The 16,169-nt window shown below is 41.9% G+C and overlaps 1 protein-coding gene across 3 annotated transcripts in view; it reads left to right on the forward strand.

The window, feature by feature from the left end:
• Positions 1 to 320: 320 nt before the first annotated feature.
• The window catches only part of CLCN5 (chloride voltage-gated channel 5), a 180,385-nt gene continuing 164,536 nt past the window's right edge, over positions 321 to 16,169 (forward strand). Inside the window, exons 1-3 of one of the 3 annotated variants that reach the window (XM_042974411.1) lie at positions 321 to 515; positions 1,141 to 1,257; positions 2,768 to 2,923. In XM_042974411.1, the coding sequence (XP_042830345.1) occupies positions 2,908 to 2,923 (16 nt within the window). In that variant the 5' untranslated portion in view covers positions 321 to 515; positions 1,141 to 1,257; positions 2,768 to 2,907. Of the gene's footprint in view, positions 516 to 885; positions 1,258 to 2,767; positions 2,924 to 16,169 lie in introns of those variants that run through there. The other 2 variants (XM_042974412.1, XM_015541048.2) reach the window with 2 other exon arrangements.

Raw genomic sequence — 16,169 nt, forward strand, 5'->3', positions numbered from 1 at the left:
AGCTCCGCATAAACAGTTTCATTCTAAGGACAAAACCCCAAAGAATCGTACTCCAGGTTATTAACAGTGAAGCATAATGGGAGCATTTCTTTTTCAAAAGCAATCGGCACGCCCAACACGGGGTTAGGGCCCGCCCAGTCCTCATTAAATATGGCAGCGAGCAGGGCCGACTTACTGCGGTTGCGCACGCAGAAACTCCTCCTACGTCGCTTTCTCCGCCCGGCCTCCTTCCCACCTCGCCTCACCCCCGCCCCGCCAGGGCCGAGGTGCCGGGAGAAGGCCGGGTAGGGCGCGCAAGCGCAGACTTTGGCTGTGTTTGGCCGATACTTGTGAGGCGCCTGTCACATGAGCCGCGCGCCCGCTCCGCTCCCCCTCCTCCCGTCTGGGCTGTGAATGAAGCTCTGCCGGCTACGTGGGGCGCTAGCTCGGCTTGGTGTACTGGACGCCAGAGCCGACTGAGCGCTCGGCCCGCCGGCGGCCGAGACGGGCTCCGCCGCCCCTGACCTCGGCGACAGGTAAAGACAGATGGGCTGTCGCTTCCCCAACAGGTCCATGGCGGGCCTCTGGCCCCCGGCCCACCCGCGGAGCACCCCCTGGGCGCAGCGACACAGGGGAAGCGCTCCCCCGATGGCTCGGTCCCCCGGAGAGGGGGGTTCCCCTTGCCCGGACGCCGCCGCCTGGCACTCGGAGGAGTTAGACCGGCTAGTTCCAGCCAGTGCAGGGCGGCATCTTCCCGGGAGCCCTGCCCTATTCTCTGAGCCAGGGTCCTTGTGCTGTCCCAGCGAAGTTTTCTCGCGGAGCGGCGCCAAGCCCGTCCCGCTTTTGAATGGGGGGGAGGTGGGGGGAGGCTGGCTGCAGGCGTCCCCTTTCCAGGACTGGGGCAGAGTGGTTTTGGCTGGTGAAGCTCTTTCGAGGCCCCGCTGTTCTTCCTCCCGCTCTGGACTCGCAGGTTGGTGTGGGTCTTAGCGAAGTGGACTGCAGACTCTCAGAAAAGTCGTTGTGGCAAGTTTTCCTTTTTCCCACTTAGCGCGGGTGGCTGGTTCTCTCCAGACATTCCAGGCTTGCGCTTGAGCGCCTTCACCCTGAAGGGGAAAGCTTTACCTTCACATTGATGCACGTTTACGTTTCTTAACATTTCAGAGCAAATCAGTTTCCTGGAGTGCTAAGCGAAATTGTTCGTGTGCCCGTGTGATAACGTCAGTGTAAGCTACCCCGAGTAAGTGAGGGAAATCCTGAAGTGTGGAGCATAAAAAGCCAGTAAGAATCTGCTTTACATAAACTTCATACATTTATTAGCAACTACCCGGGTTTGACTTCAGAGATGTTAAATTTCTCCTGGTCCCACGAGGCGCGGACCACTACTTAACGCGAAATAAGAGAGAGAGAGAGAGAGAGAGAGAGAAAGAAAGAAAGAAAGAAAGAAAGAAAGAAAGAAAGAAAGAAAGAAGAAAGAAAGAAAGAAAGAAAGAAAGAAAGAAAGAAAGAAAGAAAGAAAGAAAGAAAGAAAGAAAGAAAGAAAGAAAGAAAGAAAGAAAAAGAAAAGAGCAAACCAAAACAAACTGTCCGGGGTTCTAGACAAGTCATCAGAGCGCTTTTTCCTGGTGAATTCATCCTTGGACTTGGGACTTCCTAAGTTTTCTTGGACTTTCGCAAACCTTTGCTTATCCAAAGCATTGGTTCCCCCCCTCTATTGGTGCTGTTGGGGCTAGTGTCCACATTTACGCTCTTTTCCTTAAACAAAAGTCATCAAGGAAGACCCAAATGATGACTCTCAAGTTCGTATTAGTCTTCACGCATGCATTAGAGCTTTCATTTCGCAGGTGGAGGTGCTGCTTGTGTAAAAGCTATGGAAATAGCAACCTACTTTCATGTTGACCAAGTCAAAAACTTGAGGTCTTTTGCTTAGAAAAAGCTGATGACTTGGGTGCTAAATAAGGAAGACCAATTTATTAAGAACTGGTTTAAATGGGCAGCACAGCGTTTAATATATTAAGCCCCTTAATCAAACGAAGTAGTCAGACATTATGTTTTTGTCCCTCTGATTCCTAGCTCCTTTCATATCCTTGCAAATAGTATTGTCCTAAGACCGAATTTGACTTTTTAAGTTTAGGAATTAGCTGAATTAATTGGTAGTACTTAAATTAGTATTTTATTTTTATTTTTTTTCTTTTCTTCTTCTTACCCCTGATTATAAAAGCAATATGTGCTTCTTTTAGGACATTGGCAAAGTGTGGGGAAGTATAGTGAAGCAGAGAGAAAGAACCATGACCCAAAGGGCATTGCTCTTAACTTTTTATTATGCTTGCTTGCTTCTCCGTTCCTATACAGGATCTATTTTAAAACTTTAAATATTACAAAAGTTGTTCTCCTTTCTACTAAGTTTTAAATGGCAAGTTGGGTGCTGGGGCGGGTGGTAGGAGAGGGCAATAGATATTATGCTGTTCTTCATTCCCCAAACTGTGGAATGTGAATATAGGGAAGACATTTAATGGTTATCTCATCCAACCACGCATCCTTTGAGATTCTGAAACCCATTTACTGAAGATCCAGTGATTCACGCAGAGTTGGACAGCACTCAGTGGCAATAGTAACTGACTCTGGATCTTACCATTCTATCTTTCTAAAGCAGTACTTTGCTGGGAAAACCTCGGCACTACCCATGTCTGCATGTCTTTGAAGGAGAGGTTCAAAGAGGGACAGGAGGTAATTCTTAAAGATTTGAATTTTTTTTTCATTTAGATATTCATTTTGCTATTCACATTTTCAGGTTGAGGGCTTGAACTTCTTGCAGAAAACAAGGCCACACAGCGGCTGGTCTGTCTACATCCCATTCAAGCCTTCTTATAAAACTGGAGGGCTTTGGGAAACCAAGTGTGTGACCCCAGCGTGGGAGAAGAAAAGCTGAAGATGGCCATGTGGCAGGGTAAGAAATCAGAACTTATTTCTCTAACTGGTTTTTCCTCCATCCCAACCCAACCCCCCAAGCTGGTGGCAGGCAGCCAACCGGCCCTTTCTTTAACCCTTTGTCTCCACAAAGACAAAAGTATATTAATTTAAAAGAAGATCAGGTGAACATAAGGGAAGCAAAACAAAAATAATATAAAAACGGAGGAGCACAAAACAGAAGAGACTCATAAATATGGAGAACAAACTGAGGGTTGCTGGAGGGGTTGTGGGAGGGCGGATGGGCTAAATGGGTAAGGGGCATTAAGGAATGATCTCCTGAAATCACTGTTTCACTATATGCTAACTAATTTGGATGTAAACTTTAAAAAATAAAAAATAAAATTAAAAAGAAGTTGCTGCTACCTAGAAGTTTCACCTATTTTAAAGCAGGGGTGGAGAGGTAGGGGGACGGTGGTAGCAAGAAAATGTAATGCCAGAAGCCTTTTGAAAGAACTCCCTTCTTTCGAACATGTGCTTGTAGGGGTTATGTGTGAGGAAACAGGATTTTTTTTTCATATTTGTGTTTTTTATTTGTTTCTTGCAAATTCCTTATCATAAGGTTCTCAATGGTGGGGGAGACAGATGTCAGCACCTCCCTGGCTTCCTCTTCCCCGTAAAGACTTTAAAGCATATTTAATGTTATAGTGTTTATATTTGGTGATGGAAGGAAATGCCCGTTTTAATAGTATGAACTACCCAAGAGCAAAACTCAACGGTGGTGTCTTACCTGATGGATTTACATCTCTTGTGAACCTAGGAATTCCTACCACCTGCAAAGTTATTTTTTATTTTTGGTGGGGTTCAGGGTCGTGTCCTTGGGGGAGTATCAGAATTTCTGGGGCTGTGTGGGGATTTTTATGTTTTTCAAAAAGGAGTGTGGGTTTAAGAAATGATAGACAAACACTACCCAGACTGGTCTGTGACCCAGAAAAGGTTAAGAACCACTTGGAGTCGAATGCAAGAAGTTATATAGATATAGGTATTCATCAGGTAGGTTTGTTGGTTGCTAATGTATCTGTTAAAACTTTCTCCTGTTGGTTATGGCTTCAAATACGAAGGCACACAAATGCAACATGTATTTTTGATGTATGAGGATTGTTACTTTGAAGATGTTTGTTGAAATGGGAATTGGCTTGTATCACTCGCTTTGGACGTTTATCAGGAGCAGTTTGGAAATTCTTGTTTAAATCGCGAGGTATTCTTTCATTCAACAAACATAATACAGAGGTGAATAAGACACAGAGCCCTAGAGGGTTCCTTCTCTTATGGGAAAGGCAGACATATAGACAAATGATTGTGTTAGGTTAAATTAAGTGTTAGAATAGGGAGAGGTGCAAAATGTGATGGAAGCCCAGAGAAAGGCATGATGAATTCTGAGTTTTGAGCTGGTCTAAAAAAAAAATGAGTGGGAGTTTGCCAGATGGGCGAATGAGAGAATTGCATTCTGGGCAGACAGAGAAGCACTGTTTGGGAACTTCCAAGTTGCTCCGTTTGCCTCGTGTGAGATGTGTGGGCCACGACCTCGGATGAAGCTGGGAAGGTAGTTGGAGGCCAGATAATAAAGGACCTTGTATGTTCTAGGAAGGATTTTACACTTTATCCGGGAGACAAAGATTCTAAACAGGGAAGTAACATAATCAGATTTTGTTTCAGAAAAATTACTTTGGCCGCAGTGTTGAGGTGGAGTTGGAGCTGGAGAGAAAGAAAGCCAAGAGCTGGTTGGGAGCTGGTTGGGAGGTTTCTGGTAGAGCACTTGAGGGAAGGAGTTGGGAGTCTGAGCAGAAGCGGGGGCAGCAAGGATAGAGAGCACAGGGTGAATTCTACAAATGTTCTGTGACCAGATGTGGGGGGAACAGGGCCCGGGTTGACACCCAGTTTGGGTGCTTGCGGCGGGTGGTGCCAGTCCCCGAGATTGGGGACCTAGCCTCGGGAAGATGTGAGAAGAGCATATGGGGATGGATGGTGGGGAGTTAGTGTACTGACTTTGGTTTGGCTTCTTTTGCTTGAGACACCTATGGGCTGTTAGGTTCATGATTAAAAGGTGGTGCTGGAAGTTTGTGAAGGTGGGGATCTAAAGTTTTGTTCCTAATGATGCATAAAGAGCTTGTGTTTTTTCTCTTTAGTGGAAACACCATTAGTAGTTAATGATTTATTTATTTTCTAATAAAAACGTTCTAGTGAATACCAATTCTTAATAAAATGTCATAGTTTCTTCTTTTTTAAAGTTTATTTATTTTGAGAGAGAATGATAGAGTGAGAATGTGTGAGCCAGGAGGGGCAGAGAGAGAGGGAGAGAGAGAGCCCCAAGCAGGTTCTGTGCTCTCAGCAAATGGAGCTTGATGTAGGGCTCAATCACATGTACTGTGAGATCATAACTGGGACCAAATCAAGAGTCAGACACTTAACGGACTGAGCCACCTAGGTATCCCTGTCAAATATATTTTTTGCCCCTGTCGTATTTTCTTAATCATATATTTTGTTCTCTCAGGCCCTAAAATCGGATCTGCTTAAAATGACATTGGAGTAAAACCAAATTTTCTTAGCATTAGTGAATAGGGGAGTATTCCATATAAGTAATTGCAACTTATTTTTTTTTATGTGCAACATCTAAAGTGACAAGCAATAGTGACAATGATAGTTTGGCTGGCACTATGGTAGAATAGTTAAAAATACAGATTTGGGTTCAACTCTGATGGGTCCATCACTTGGTAGCTGTGAGACCTGGGGCAAGTCCCTTACCCTCTCTGTGTCTCAGTTTCCTCCTCTGTAAAATGAGGATAATAATAGAACTCACCTTAAAGGGTCATTTTGAAGATTAATATATACAAAGCACTTAGGACATAGTACGTGCCATGTAAATGTGTGCCTTTATTATTAGTAAGACATTTAGAATATTGCCCAGCATATAATACATGCTCATTAAAATTTATCAGTAGCTGCTGTTGTTACTACTGTTACTACTGCTACTACTTATACAACCACCATTATTGTTGTCACTATTACTTTGCTATATCCTGGGGTGACCCTGGGACCCTGTTCTGTTGAGGGAATTTCAGGTTGTCCTTGGAAGCCCTACCCTGTGGTAGTCTGTTTGAGTCTTTAGGTAGAGGCTTAGATCTGAAGAGATCCTTAGAAAACATCTAGCCCAACCCCTAGAAGTGAAGTGACATGCCCATGCTCAAACAGGTTGATGCTGGTGACAGGACTAAAACCCAGGTGTCCTGGTTCCCTATTCCAGTTTTTCCGTGGGCTCGGAGGAGGGAATGGGTGGGTCTATCCTCAGCTCAAGGAAGCTTGGAGTCAGTTTCTGGAGGTAGTTAAGGAACTCTAAGAGCTAGAAGAAGCCAATCCTCCTTAGTCTCTTGGGTCAGTGGTATCTAGTTCCTCCACAGAGAGTTTTATCAGAACTCCCATACCCCTCAAACATGGCCAACATTATTATTTTGACTTCATTTGATGAAGCCCTGTAACATATTTCCTGGCCGCTTTAAACATAGCCTCCTGGGCATAATTTAGTATTTTTGATAACTCAGGGTCATCATTAATACCATCAGATTTATTGATCTAATTGTCAAGAAGTTATTGACAAGAGAACTAGTCAGTTTGGGGTTAGATGAGGTTGGACACATATTGTCAGGTATTATTTATTCAATTATCATTAAAAATTTTTTAATGTTTATTTTTGAGCGAGAGAGAGAGCAAGTGAGCATGAGCAGGGGAGGAACAGAGAGAAAGGGAGACAGAACCCGAAGCAGGTTCCAGGCTCTGAGCTGTCAGCACAGAGCCCAATGTGGGGCTGGAACCCAAGAACCATAAGATTATGACCTGAGCCAAAGTCGGATGCTTAACTGACTGAGCCACCCAGGCGCTCCCCAATTATCATTTATTAGGTACCAGTTTTGCACCAGGCACAGTGTTGAGCCCTAGAGGTGCAATGGTTAGTAAAAATAGGTATGGTCTCTACTCTCATGGAGCTTGCCAACTAGGATAAAGGTAGCATTTCAAATTCATAAAATCATTTATTTAACAAATGTGCTGAAGTAATTTGGAAAAAAATGACACCAATATAAATTTAGAAGATTAAACTACTGTTTCTTAATAAAGGAGAGGGTGCATCAGAGTTGTCCAGGGTGCTTTAAAAACTATTCCTACTCAGGTCTCAGACTCCCCAAATTGGAATTCAGTCTTAGGACCTGCACATTAAAAAAAAACCCAAAAAACAAAAAAACAAAACTCTGTAAGCAGTTCTGATGTGTAATCCTTTTTGGATTACATGTACACTGCTACATTAAAGAATGAAAACTTTGAAAAAGAGAGATGATAGGAGAGTATATAGTGTTGGGGTAGGGAAGGTATTTGTATGCATAATATCAAAGGTAAAGTAATAAATAAAATATTAATATAATCAACTATATGCAAATTTAAAATCCTGCAAAACCCGTGAAGTTAATGACAAAACTGGAAGCAGTTGCAACAAGACTCATTATTCAGAGCAATAAGAAAAATACAAGTATCTGACTAGAAAAATGTGCCAAGGTTGGGAGTAGGAAAATACGTAAAAGAAGAAATCTAAATGGCCAATAAATGTGAAAAAATGTTCTATCTCAGTGGTAGTCAAAGAAAGGAGATTTAAGATGGCATACCATTTTCTCCAATATAATTTACAAAGATTAAAAAGGAATCACAGGGGCGCCTGGGTGGCTTAGTTGGTTAAGCCTCCAACTTCAGCTTAGGTCATGATCTCATGGTTCATGGGTTTGAGTCCCGCGTCAGGCTCTGTGCTGATAGCTGGAGCCTGGAGCCTGCTTCAGATTCTTTGTCTCCCTTTTCTGTCCCTCCCCTGCTCATGCTCTGTCTCTCTCTCTCTCAAAAATAAACATTAAAAGAAATATAAATAAATAAATAAATAAATAAATAAATAAATAAATAAAAGGAATGACAAAACTCAGTGTTGGTAAGGACATGAGGAAGCAGGCATTCTCTTGCACTTCTGGTGGGAATGTCCGTTTGGCATTATCAAAAGCTTTAAAAAACACGTTTACCTTTTGACCCAGCATTGTTTTTTTTGAATTTATCCCAAGGAAGTAATTAAGGACGTACACAAAAGTGTGTCAATAAGGGTATTCATGGCAGCATTTTCTATAGTGGGAAAAATTGGTAACACTTGCATTCTGATGTAGTAATACAGTGGAATAGTATATCACTCCTACAAATGATTATAAATGTATCATTCCTATAAATGTATAATCATTCCTAAAAATGATTAGTGCCGAGTTCTACATAGAAATAGGTTCAGGGGTGCCTGGGTGGCTCAGTTTGTTAAGCGTCTGACTTCAGCTCGGGTTATAATCTTGTAGTCTGTGAATTTGAAGCTCGCATCAGGCTCTGTGCTAACAGCTCAGAGCCTGGAGCCTGCTTCCGATTCTGTGTGTGTGTGTCTCTCTTTCTGCCCCTCCTGTGCTCACACTCTGTCTCTCAAAAATGTATAAATGTTAAAAAAAATAATAGGTTCATAATATGATGTTATATGAATGGTGGGCAGGGGGAATCATATCCCAGATTATCGGTAGTTAAAAGCCTGGGATCTGGGGATGAAAGGTACATTGTAGGGAATATAGTCAATGGTATCGTAATAGCATTGCATGGTGACAGATGGTAACTACACTTATGTTGAGCACAGCATAATGTATAGAATTGTGGAATCACTGTAATGTACACCTGAAACTAATGTAACATTTTGTGTCAGCTATACTCAAATAGGAAGAAAAGTCTGGGAGGGGCCCTTGGGTGGCTCATTTGGTTAAGTGTCCGACTTTTGGTTTCGGCTCAGGTCATGATCTCCTAACAGTTACAGTGGGAAGCCTGCTTAGGATTTCTCTCTTCCTCTCTCTCTGCCCCTCCCCTGCTTAAGCTCTGACTCTCTCAAAAAATAAAGAAACATAAAAAAGTTAAAAAAGAAAAGAAAAAAGTCTGGGCTCTGGGCTTAGGGTTAGATCGAAATCCTAGCCTTATCAGCTGGGTAATGTTGGGAAGTTATTACCTGAGTGTTCCTCAGCTTCCATGTTAGTAAGAGAGGGATAAAATAGCAACAAACCTAATAGTTCCCAACACCCAGTAGGGTCACCTGGGGATCTCTTAAACCCTCCCAAGGCCAGGCCTCACCCAGTCGATTAGAATCCTCAGTCCTTAGGGATTGGATGCAGCCCTCAGGGTTTTTGAAGCTCCCTGGGTGACTTCGGTGTGTAGACAAGTTTGGGAACCATTGAGCTAACATATAAGCTGGTTATAAATATGAGAAAATCACAGTGGCTGGCATGTGGTAAGTAGTCAATACGTGGTAACTATTATTAGTAACTGTTATTTTTTTTTACTTGTATCTTCCAATTTCTCTGTAAATAACATGGATTCCTCACTAATTTTTGAAAAGTGTAACTTCTGAAGGAAATATCCAATATATGTGCATAGCTTTTATATGCTATTGTGTTTATAATAGTGAAAAACTGAAGACACAGTTTCTATAGTAGGGGAATGTAAGTAAATTATGGAAGGTCCATATAGTAAAATATGGGGCCATTAAATATGAAGACCAATGCTGAGGAAAATCATTATGATACAGTGGGAGAGTATATGGGATGATGCCATTTCCATCTTTGTAATTTAAGTGTGCAATTCTTTGTGTCTCTGTGTTTACATGTTACATATATACCTGTGGATGTGATGATAAATATGGAATGGAAGGAAAGGAACCAAAGTTGTTTTTGAGAGAGAGAGAGAGAGAGAGAGAGAGAATATATGAATGGGGGAGGGGCAGAGAAAGAGGGAAACACAGAATCCGAAGCAGGCTCCAGGCTCCAGGTTTTGAGCTGTCAGCACAGAGCCTGACTTAGGGGTCAAACTCAGGAACCATGAGGTCATGACCTGAGTCAGACGCTTAACTGATTGAGCCACACAGGTGCCCCTGGAAAGGAACCAAAGTTGTTAAAGTGGCTATCTCCAGACAGTAGGATGCTTTTCTGTTTTTTCCCCTTTTCATTCTTTTATTTTCCAAATTTTATACGATGAATATGTATTACTTTTGTAATAAAAATGAGTTATTTGAAAATGAGATACACAATGATAGTGCCACCAACAAGGAGTGAATTGTGTGGGCTTCTGGACAACTGCTTCAGTCACTTTGTACCCCTTGCCCCTCCTCCACATTAAAAAAAAAAAAGAAACCAAGACCCCAAGGGTTTGGTCAGAGCAGTTTTTCTTTTCTCTTTCTTTCTTTCTTTCTTTCTTTCTTTCTTTCTTTCTTTTTTTTTTTTTTTTTTTGCTATTAATACTTCCTCAAGTCCTCTTGTAATTTTTGGCCATCTCTCCTATTGACTCCAGAAACTCTTTTGGGAGTGAGAGTGGGGACAGGCAGAGAGATTATGCAAAAATTGGGAAATTACACTTACTCTCATGTGGAGGTTACATAATGAGGTGAGGTGGCAAAAATGCCAGGATAAGCATGAAAATAAGACAGGAAAACTGTAATAAAACTTAGTTGCAACGAGAAACTCAGATTTAAAGGAAGTACATTTCAACCTTACAGATTTTTTTTTCTTAGCACATCACAGTGTATCTGTAAACACTCTGGTGATTTAGCTAACACATTGGGGCCAGGGGAGCATCACAAAACAGTTAGTGAGTTGGAGACAGAGTTTCGGTGTGAAATCTGGATAGCTGTGTGGCTTGATAGTTGGACCACCATCATCTAGGAAGAGCCATCTGCTCCTGCCTGTTGACCAAAACGTTAGTATCTGCACGGCTCTTAAACAAAAATCATGTTGTTAGAGCAGGAGTAAGGAAGCAGAGCACCCACCCTCCCCTTTTTTTTCTTTATCTGGCATAGTGTCTCAACTATGGTAGGTACAAGAAAATAATTCTTCATCTCTTTTCACTATTGCCTCTACAACTCCTCAGTGGGGCAGAAGAGGTGGGGATGAATAGGAGGTAAACAAACATGATCTTTGAGAAGATTTCTGTTTCTCTAAGAGCCAGCCATTCCTTCTCAAGCATACAGTTGTGGAAGGAGCATGGACCGTGGAATCTGATACACCTGAATCTGAACCTGGCCCTGCCAGGTGGTGGCCAAAGTACCTAAACTCTGAAAGCCTCAATTGTCTCATCAGGGGTCAAGTGCGGTCTCTGGAGACAGACTCCCTGGGTTTGTGTATTCGCTGTCACTGCTACCTGTAGGCAAGTTATTTTATATACTGTGCCTCACTCTCTTCATCGGCAAAATGGGTTAATAATAATTGTACCTACTCATGGGATTATTGGGAAGATGAAATGAGTTAATACATATATAGCCTTTGAACACTGCCTGGCACAGGTTAAGCACTCACAAATGTTGACCTTTGCTATTAAAATATGCAAAAGTATATGACAATACTTGCCTCACATGATTGTAGATGAGAATGAGAATCACCAAAATGTTCACCTGTTGTAGCTGTTCTGACTGTATTATAATCGCAGCAGAAAAAAAAATCGATATATTCTTAAAGGGATTTAAAAAAAGTTTTTTTTAAGTTTATTTATTTTGAGACAGAGACAGTGAGCAGGGGAATGGTAGAGAGAAGGAGAGAGAGAATCCCAAGCAGACTCTCCACTATCAGTACAGAGCCCGATGCAGGGCTCGAACTCACAAACCGTGAGATCATGACCTGAGCTGAAACCAACAGTCGGACGCTTAACTGACAGCGCTACTCAGGCACCCCTTAAAGGGATGTTTTTAAACAGGAAAGGATCTTTCAAGGTGATCCATTTCAAACATTTCATCTTACAAAGGAGGAAACTGAGGCCCAGGGAAACTGTGAGTATCACAGCTGTCATATGGTGCCTTGAGCCAGGACGATGCCCCAGGCTACTGATAATCAGTGCTGCCTAGTGTGCTCTCTCTGCCAGTCTGTCTGCCTCTTTAGCCCTACTGCAGTTATACTGCCTCCCCTAGGCTTGGCTGTTTTATAATTTTCTGCTAAACGTTAGTCTTTCCCTACTATGCATTATTGCTACTTTGAAAAGTTTAGGGTTTTTTTCCTCCCAAAGAATTGTTTTTTCACTGAGGCTTCCAAGGTGTTTTTTTTTTTTTCCTGTCACTCTGTTGGCATTTTTGAAATAAACTATAGGTTATGTTTTAACCAGAATTATGATTCAAAGCTTCCTGTTTCATGTAATGCTGTTCTGTGTGTGGCAGGATGGGAGGGGGGACTAGAAAGTTTCACTATGGGTGGCAGCAAATGCCAGATTCTTCTTATTTTTCCTACTTTCTGTTATAGACCTGTGGCCCAACCAGAGAAGCTGTTGAGGAGTTAATAGGATGAGGTAACTCCCTTAAGTAATGGCTTATTTTGATGCTTTTCAACCCGATACCATTCAGGCATTAGGTAGCATTTTCTTATATGTATTTAGGATTTCTGCCCTGACTACTTCCATGAAGAGCAACCCAGAAATTGCAACATAGAGCAGTTAGAAATAAATTCAGGAAAGGGACTATCTGGTGGAAATGAAGTAGGTATTACCAAGCATGTGAGATACTCAGGACACTGAATCTTTTTCTTTCCTTCTTCTGCACCTCCCTACAAAAAGATAAGCACACTAAATTCCATTATTATTATTATTATTATTATTATTGTTATTTGTTTTAGGTTTTTATTTTAATCCTAGTTAGTTAACATACAGTGTTATATTAGTTTTAGGTGTACAATATAGTGATTTGACAGTTCCATACATTAAATTACATTATTGACATCTTCTGGTCAAAAAAGGTGTTCAGATGTAGAGAGCTCTCCTGGCCCTGTGTGTGCTGAGTCTTCTGGTCCTCACACCACCCTCCACTGCCCTGGTCTGGCCTGCGGCCACCTACAGCTCAACACTGAATATTCTCAGGTTGAAGTCATGGTTTTTCCTATATAGCTTAAGAGTGGTAAGAAGCAGGTGGGCAGAGGAATCACTGCCATCCGAATTTTCAATTTTCTGCCAAGGCCTTCTTTTCCTTGGGTTCTGTACCCTGGTAATAAATAATAATAATAGAGCCTCATTCTCTCCATTGAATGACTGTGCACCATCCACCCAGATATCAAAGCCAAAAGTCTAAGATGCACTGCACAGCCCTTGCCCTTCTCTGCTTGCAGTCCCCTCCTGATGGCCTAGATCGTATTCCTAGCAAATGTCTACTTTCCGCCATCAGCTAAGGGTCCTCTATTCTCTGTAGTCTTTCCTGAAACCTTGCCCATCCTCTGGTAAAATTAGCCTTTCCCTTCTTTGCGTGTTTCCCCACTCTCTCGTATACGTCTTGAGGGCATTGGCTGTATTTGTTCAGTACGTTTGTTTTCATGTCTGCTGTGTGCCAGGCACTGCATTGGGTAGGTGCTGGGGTTAGAGCAGTGAACACAAAAGCCATGATTCTTGCCCTCCTAAGCCTTGCAGTCATGTGGGGAAGCTGGTATTCAAACATATGCACAAACATTTCAGTATGAAGTATTATGATATGAAGTAAAGTTCTAAAAAAAAGAATAAGTGAGACAATTTATTGGGAGAAGGGGTCTGGAATGAAGTGACAAGTTCAGTAGAGGCCAAAAGATGGATAGGAGCTATCTAGGTGAAGAGCTGGTGGAAGGGCATACCAGGCAGAGGAAATGAAGTGGAAATCCCTGAGGTGGCAAGAACCTGGATTCTTCCCCAGTGTGGTGGTCCATTGTGGCTGGACAATCGTGAATGAGATATACAGGGGATTGGGATGAACTGGAAGGGTGGGCAAGGCTCTGGTAACACAGGGTTTATAGGCCGTGTTACTCAGTATCCTAAGTGCAGTGTTAGGGCTTCAGGGATAGATTGCATGGGGCAGGGCAACAGTGAATGAGGGGAGGGCCTCATTCATCTTTGCATCCCAGCTACCTGACAGAGAGTACGCAGAACATACTACGTGCTCATGGAATCTTTGTTTAATGAGTAATAATTGCCTTGCCTTCCTACCAGGATTGTCATGAAGATTAAATGGGGTAAAATATGCTAAGGTGCTTTGCAACATACACAATGTTAAACAAGTGTTATTCTAGATGTGGTCCACTAGATTCTGTGCAGTGATGCTTGCAGATGTTCACTATCATTGGAAAAAACCTGATTCTCTGTTAAAGTAGCAAAATCTTTCAATCAGATCATCCCATACCATGAATATGCTGATATACTGAGGTGTACATATTCAAAGTGTGCCTGCATTGCCAGTGACTTTAATTATGGGTGAGTGAAAACCACCTTATGTGACACCATTATATGTTAGAGATAAATTACCAGGAGCAGTGTATGTTTCTCTTCTGTGCTAAAATTCACTCAGTAAATCTCCGAACCTAAGGAATGCATTATTTAGGAGCTGGATTAATTCTGTGGAATGGCACCCTCTGAATTTGCATTTGGACAAGGGCAAGGTTAATCACAGCAAGGTGAGGCTGCCACCAACTGTGACATTTGGCTTTCCAGAGTATGTTAAAATAAAAAATGTAACAAAATCATTAGGGCTTTGCTATTTTTGTGTTAAAATATCTAGTTCCTTATTTGAGCTACAGAAACTTCAGATGAGGTGATTGGTTTAAAAGCCCCCTTCTGACTTTGGCTCAGGTCATGATCTCATGGTTCATGGGTTTGAGCCCTGCGTCAGGCTCTGTGCTGACAGCTCAGAGCCTGGAGCTTGCTTCGGATTGTGTGTCTCCCTCTCTCTCTCTGCCCCTCCCCTGCTCATGCTCTGTCTCTCAAAAATAAATAAGCATTAAAAAAAATTTTTTTAAAGCCCCTTTCTGTGCAGAGTCAGAGGAAGTATTAGAGCCCACTTGGAGGGCAGTTTGGAAGTTCTTATGAAAATGTAAGATGTGTATACCTTTTGTCTCAGTGAATCTAGTCTAAGAAGGAAGTGCACAAAAGTCACTTTTTACGAGGATGTTAGTCATTTCATTGTTGCTCCATTTTCACTACTGACAGTCTTGACGTCCGTCATGAGAGGCTGGTTATATTAATAATGGTGTATGTATGCACCCAATGGAATGCTGTGCATTTTATGAAAAAGAATGAGGTAGATCTATAGATAATGATAGGGAGTGGTGTCCAAGATACATTTTAAATGGAAAAAAAAGGTACAGAATGGTATTGTATGATCCCATCCGTACAACTGAAAGAAGGGGGGAGGTAAAGGGTAGATGGATATGAGTTTGTATATACACATGCATAGACATTTTCTGGAATGATAGATGAGAAACAGCAGTTGTTACCTTAGAGTTTAGGGGTTGGCAGGGGTAGGGGTTTTCATTTTCACCCGATACCTTTCTATATTGCTTGACTTGTTTACAACAAGCTATAATGCCTTTAGGTAATAAAATTTGAATAAAACCTGTACCTCACTTGATTCTTTTCTTGATGCTATTCTAAGAAATAAAAGGTATAATAATGGCTGAGGTGAGAGGTCAGGTCTGAAGTATAGGAGGCAGAGTCTGGGAAAATCAAGGGCCTCTGAAAGCTTCCAGGGAATCATCATGGCCAGGGGGCTTAGGGGGGCTGTGGTTTTGTTAAAGCTTAATGCTAAGGGGTGCCTGGGTCACTCAGTAGGTTAAGCAACTGACTTCAGCTCAGGTCATGATCTTACAGTTCATGAGTTCGAGCCCCACATGGGCTTGGTGCTGTCAGCGCAGAGCCCGCATCAGATCCTCTGTTTCCCCTCTCTCTCTGCCCCTCCCCTGCTCGCTTGCTTGCCCTCTCAAAAATAAATAAACATTAAAAAAAAGCTTAATGCTAAGAAAGTAAGTGAGAAAATTAGGTGAAAAAACTCATGATTTTATTCATTTTTTTCCTTTGTTCTTTTTTTTGATGAAGCAATTTTAATTGTGTCATTAGTTTTGATATGTAGTAGGTATTTTAATACCTAAGTTGCAGAGTAATTGTATTCTAGGCCACAATTAAGCAGTTAAGTGTCTTCATGTCTGGATAAATAGTTGTTGTTCTTGTCCAACTTGTTTAAATATTGTATAAGGGAATGCTGGGCTACAGTTCCTTGAGCTTTTTGCTCAAGGTCCTGACAAGGAATACAGATATAGTCTTATGTTTGAAATGAAGAAGATATAGGTTGCCTTCCATTTACATAAGAAAGTCTTGATTAAACCCTCAAATGCTTTAAGCTCATTTTAGCTCACTCCCCCCACCAAAAAGACCACTTT

Source organism: Panthera tigris, chromosome X (genome assembly GCF_018350195.1).
Source record: "Panthera tigris isolate Pti1 chromosome X, P.tigris_Pti1_mat1.1, whole genome shotgun sequence".
In the NCBI taxonomy this organism is placed as follows: domain Eukaryota; kingdom Metazoa; phylum Chordata; class Mammalia; order Carnivora; family Felidae; genus Panthera; species Panthera tigris.